The 5,792-nt window shown below is 48.2% G+C and overlaps 1 protein-coding gene across 1 annotated transcript; it reads left to right on the forward strand.

The window, feature by feature from the left end:
* The first annotated feature begins 285 nt into the window (after positions 1-285).
* Positions 286-3,016, forward strand: LOC115308540 (alpha-amylase-like). Its single transcript, XM_029966485.3, has 2 exons — positions 286-650; positions 2,800-3,016. Exons 1-2 carry the CDS (start codon positions 346-348, stop codon positions 3,014-3,016), a joined length of 522 nt encoding a protein of 173 aa, XP_029822345.2. The 5' UTR covers positions 286-345.
* Positions 3,017-5,792: the final 2,776 nt, after the last annotated feature.

Raw genomic sequence — 5,792 nt, forward strand, 5'->3', positions numbered from 1 at the left:
ATTTTTACACTTGCGTGAAGTGACAGAGCCCTTAAAAGTTAACATAAGGGAAATATAAAAGTACAGTCCAAAAACAACCCATTTCATAATAACGTTCCATATTGGTAAAGTTGAAGAGAGTGATCACTTCTCGCTAAAATCCTTTTTTTTCTTCTGCAAAACCTTCGCAACAAATTCAATGGTCATTCAATATTTATTTTAATCATAGTTACTTGGAATAGTTTTTTTAATAACCTAGTGCAAACTATTTTGCTGTGTTTAACCGCTCTATCGAATGAACAGGCACCGTGTTTCAAAAGCAAGACGCTAAAGGACCTCCGTAATTTCACCAAGAGCTGAGACCTGATGCCTTCGGGTGACGCACTGTCCTTCCTGAGCAACCACGACAACCAGCGAGGCCATGGCTACGGCGGAGAGAAAGTGCCGACCTTCTTCGATGCCCGCCTCTACAAGATGGCCACGGCTTTCCTCCTGGCCTTGCCTTACGGTCTGCCGAGGATCACGAGCACCTACTGCTGGCAGAGGAACGTCGTGGACGGAAAGGACATCAACGACTGGATGGGTCCTCCGGCGGACTCGGATTGGAACATTAGGCCAGTGGTGCGCAACCCGGACGGTACCTGCGGAAACGGATGGGTCTGCGAGCACAGGCAAATGCAGAGGGCCAGATCCTAGAGCTGGCACGAGCAGCATATAACGTACAAGTGATTAAAATATGCGCGCTAAAAATAAAATTTTACGCAGGAAGACATTTGTCTTCAATAAACATTTAAATGCTGAAAAGATGCTTCTCAGCACTAAATAAATAAAAAACACAACGAGGGGTTTATTTATTTAGGGACGTAATAAAAGGAACAGCAGACAACGAGTTCTTTTAATGGGCACAATATTCAACTTTTAGTGCATCATTCTTGGAGTGTGCTGTGTGCTTCTCTGTTTTATTTTTGTGTGCGTGTTTTTTTTTTTTTTTTTTTTTTTTTTTTTTTTTTTTATGGGCAGTGTACGAACTGTGTACACAAACTCTTCAGTCGCCCGTAGTTTACACCGTCGAAGCTTCTTGTTCGAATACAAACGGCTCCCCTCCTTAGGAGACCTTTAGCCGAGAATAAATACACTTGAAAAGTTCTTCGACGCCCCAAGAATTTTTTCAGCTGGTGAAGAACGGTTTTGCCTAGGGAGGCTCAAGTGAGGGTGGGTGCAACTGCTAGATCGGCGATCACGGGACATGGACGCCATTTAATTACTAAATTTTGCTGGGAGTCTATGGGGCAAAGGGTCGTTTTCTTTCCTAACTCGGGTCATAAAAGCCCATTAAGGTGCTTGAATAATTTACGCAAGGTACAAATGATTACGTTTCTATAGCCACCATTTTTGTTGCGATAGGTTAAGTATTTTTTTAACGCGAAAAATGGTAAATTCCGCCACCTTGGACGTTGCTGCTTGTCTGGCAACTTTGCTTTCTCCGCTCGACGTTTGCAATTCTCGGAGCGAGAAGGAAGCGAGAGAGGCTGCGCCAAGGCGCTCGTTGCTTGCAATGGGAGGCGAGAGGAGGAAAGGCGCATGGAGCAACAGAGTTGCAACAGAGCGGGCGCCTGCTCTCGTGCAGGCAACACTGGCGCATATCCTTTCACGAATCCTCTCCCTCAGGCGCCATTAAATTGCAAACGCTCTCCAGGTTTTGAGTTGCGCCCACCCTCACTAGAGCCTTTATAGTTTTGCCTCAAGCACTATCGCCCCCTGGCGCGCTAGAAAGGCAACGGGCGACGAAGAACTCTTTCGCATCAGAAAATGAGTTGAAAAGAACCCCTTATGCGGAGCGCAAGTTGCTTCTTGCCCGGGAGTTGTGGCGACGTCAGAACACCGAGCTGTGATTGGCTCTCATTGAAGGATAGTGGGTAGACCTCAAGGGCAGCTTGCTGGGTCTACCCACTACTTCAATCAAAGGCGTCGTTCTGACGTCCCAGCGACTCCCGCTCAAGAAGCAGATGACTTGCTCTCGGCATAGGTTTTTCACCAAGAAGCTGTAGGGGATTTCCACCCTAAAGATAACTTTTGAGAGTGCAAAATACGGACAAGCCAAAGAGCCCCTAAGAGATATTTTACGACGAAAAGTTTTTTTAGAGTGTGTAGCCACCCAAAACCGCCTATAGAAAACAAATCCTGCACCTTTGCACCCCCGGAATTAAACGTCATAACGAGGGAATCCACGCGCATGCGGCGCCCTGCTCGCGTCAGCGTCTCTCGCAGCGTCTCACAACACGAGCAGAAATCGACGACAAGGCGCATGAGTCTGCCGCTTTGCGGCGTTCTTTGTTCAAGCTTCAGCGTGGTTGCCGCTTGGGGCGGGTGGTGAATCCACCAACGATGTCGTTAGCATAGCCTTTTTATCTGAGTTCCTAGAAGAAAAACGCATAGTACTTCTCTCATGTTTTCTTAAAGAAGAAATGCAATAAGTATTCACGAGTGTCTCACGCTTTGCGTTCGCGCCTGTCTTTACTGGGAAAAACGTGTCAGCTCACAGTATACATATTTACTGCGCATAATATTTACTATATGCGAAGAATACGGGTCACTGGTCTGGGACGCTCTCGAGGCGTCTAATATTCAACGGGGGACAATTATGCGCATGCTTACGGCGCGTTCCAAAGCCTAGAAGAGAAAAAAAAATGCAGACAAAAGAAAGCGATTATTTGGATAATCTATACCGAGTTGAGGCCATACCCTGCCATAAACTCGAGAGCTTATGGTAGACACACTCGGTCGGGTTTAGTTACCCGCAAAACACGACCACTCTCCCAGATGGCCCGAGATCTCCAACCTCGTGGAACTGCGCAAGGTGGCCGGCGACGCCTCTGTGACTCGCTGGTGGGACAACGGCGGGCACGCGATTGCATTCGGCCGCAGAGGCCGCGCCTTCGTCGTCATCAACAACGAAGACCACCCAGCGGTGAATTCGTCCGAGACGGACTTACCACCGGGACTGCGACGACCTGACTGGAGGCAAGGGTGCCCATAGGAACCGTGCGGATCTAATTCGGATGGATGGATGGATGGATGAATACGGCTGAGCCCTTTGGATCGGGCGGTAGCTTACGCCACCTAGCCATTTTGTTTTACCATTTAAGCTTAGAATATTTAAATGTGAAATCTATATTCACTCCGCAGTGCAAAGAAAGTGAGGCTATGAAACCCCCTTGCCATCAGTGATTAAGAAAATACCTAGTTTTCTCTCGATTTCTGCCACCATTCACTTAATCTTTGCTTGGTAATCTCTACAGTCTTGAAATCCACTCTCCCTTCGCTGTCTCTAAAACCCAATGACTTTATTAAACCTATGTTGTCTTCGGTAGGCGTAGGGTGAAGCCCTTTACAGTAGAGTATCAAGTGCTCAGCCGTCTCGTCCTCCTCTCCACAAGCAGTGCACACTGTATCAATTTCCTGGTACTTCACTCTGTATGTTCTGGTTCGCAGAACACCCGTTCTTGCCTCAAACAGCAATGAGCTTCCCCTAGAATTGTCATAAATGCTTTCTTTGGCAATAACTCTTTTGTTTAATCTATAGCTTTCCAGAGCAGTCTTTGTCTGCATTCCCTCTAGCCACCGATCTCTTTCTGTGGCCTTAACTTTCTTCTTAACTGAGACTTGCTCTTCCGTATCTTCGCTATAGCCCAAAAACCTTCCTCTTAATTTCCTAGTGCGCTGTCTCCACTTTGTGTCTACACTCCTCATGTATAAATAGCTGAAAACCTTTCGTGCCCATTGCTCCCCATCCATTAGCCTCAACCTATCCTCAAATTCTACCTTGCTCACCGCTTCCCTGCTCTCAAATGATGCCCATCCCATGTCTCCTTGTACTCCCTGGTTTGGCGTTTTGCAATGCGCCCCCAAAGCCAGTCTACCTACTCCGCGCTGTTTTATTTCTAGTTTCGCATGCACTCGCATGCGAAACTAGTTTCGCATACATTCAAGCCCCGACCAGGGCGCCCCTAGCGGCAAACGGGTCCGTTGCATCGGGCATCTTCTGCCAGTCGCTGCGTTGGTTGTGCGTTGTAGTGGGTTAGCGCTGTAATTTCTGAGATGGCTATTCCGCACCAAGAAAGCCGCAACAATTGCTGCGTGGTCGGCAAGATCGCGCACGGCACGAAGTACTACATCGTCTCTTCAAAGCCGTACGAGGCGGAGTACTGCGCGACCTGGGTACGGCTTGTGCGTCCATACAGGTTAGTGGTGTTTCTTACCTTCCAGTTCGCGCTTTGTTTAAGCTGCTGCCGAATAATACAATTAACTTTTTTTCTCTTCTAGTGACGATGGAACAGCATCGACACCGACGGCAAACACTAAAGAATGCAGCAAATACTTCACCGGAATCGAGAAGCGGAATGCGGTCGCCCTCCTAAGCCTACCGTTGGATGTTTCCATCAGCCTACAGGAAGATAGTAAAGAGAATCGCGGAACGGCGCGAAAAAAAATCGCCCAGTTAATGTCAAGCTGATTCAGAAATAAACGTACATAATTACCGCAGTCCACTCAGCGCCAACAAAACTGTTTTGCGGGCGCGCTTAATTTTGTTTGCAGAGTACGGCGCTCCGTGACATCCACTTGTCCGTCGAAACCGACCTCCTTCACGTCGCACACGCGGCCAGATTCATGAAAAAGTTTTCTCTTCGTCATATTGGCACCACGAAAGAAGCTTTCTGGATTCGTAACCGCCTCAAACCCCGTCGTAGTCACCCCGGGAACACTGTCCGCTGTGCTGCTAATCGCCACTGCTTCCCCCCCGATGATTCTGCACCGGCTACCGAAGAAGCTTTCCGGATTCTTAGTCGCCCACTGTCCTCTGTGCTGTTCGTTGCTATCACTTCGCGATGATTCTGAGCCGGCGGCACCGGCTTCCGAAGAATCTTTCCGAACTCGTAACTGCCTTAAATTCCGTCGTAATCACGACGGGGACACTGTCCGCCGTGCTGTTCGTCGCCATTGCTGCCCGATGCTCCTGCGGCGGCTACCGCCAGGTCGCGGCGAACAATAGGCGACCGCCGCGACACGGCCGGCTTGCTCGCTTGAAGGGAAGAATGTAAATTGAATGTTTCGAGTCTCGGCCAAAAAAACAAGCACGATTGTCGTCGACAACATTAGTGTCATAGCAGAGAGGGTAATAGAGAGAAAAAAATGCCCTCCTCCTCTCACCCGTATCTCGTCTGCTCCGCCGAGTGGGCAGTACCTAGCATCCGGCTGGCGTATAAACTCTGTTTAAAATCGCGTCATTTTGGAAATTTCAAACGCAGATGCGCAGATTTTGGTATGCCAGTTATCGTGTATTACTATGCTAGATAAAAAGACTAACACAGTCCAATTGCGCTGTTATCTGCGTGCAAAAAAAAAAAAAAGCAGGGAAAACTGTGTTAGACTGGCCTGTCTTTCCGGCGAAAAGTGAGTCCGGTGGTTGTACCTTTTTTACTATACAGAGTTCGTAGTGGTGTAGGCCTTTAGCAACCATGAGTGGATGTCTGAAATAATAAATAAAAACGTACTCTTCTGCCGCAATACACGCAGTAGTTGAGGGTAGTACTGCCGGCTGACTCAACTGCTATTTAAAGAAAGATATGTCAGTTGATCATTTACCGAAGTAGAACAACAGAGAGCTCTAGGCTGATTTTGGAGTAGCCATAACTACTCTAAGAACGCGAACCACTTCACAACGGCAGCCACGAGCGAGAGTTCGATGTTCCGTACAGCCCGCCGATACAGCCCAAAGATGGAGAATGGCAACCTCTCGTTTTGTCGTCTGCTAG

This window comes from Ixodes scapularis, unplaced genomic scaffold, assembly GCF_016920785.2.
Source record: "Ixodes scapularis isolate PalLabHiFi unplaced genomic scaffold, ASM1692078v2 PGA_scaffold2__306_contigs__length_199485367, whole genome shotgun sequence".
NCBI lineage: Eukaryota > Metazoa > Arthropoda > Arachnida > Ixodida > Ixodidae > Ixodes > Ixodes scapularis.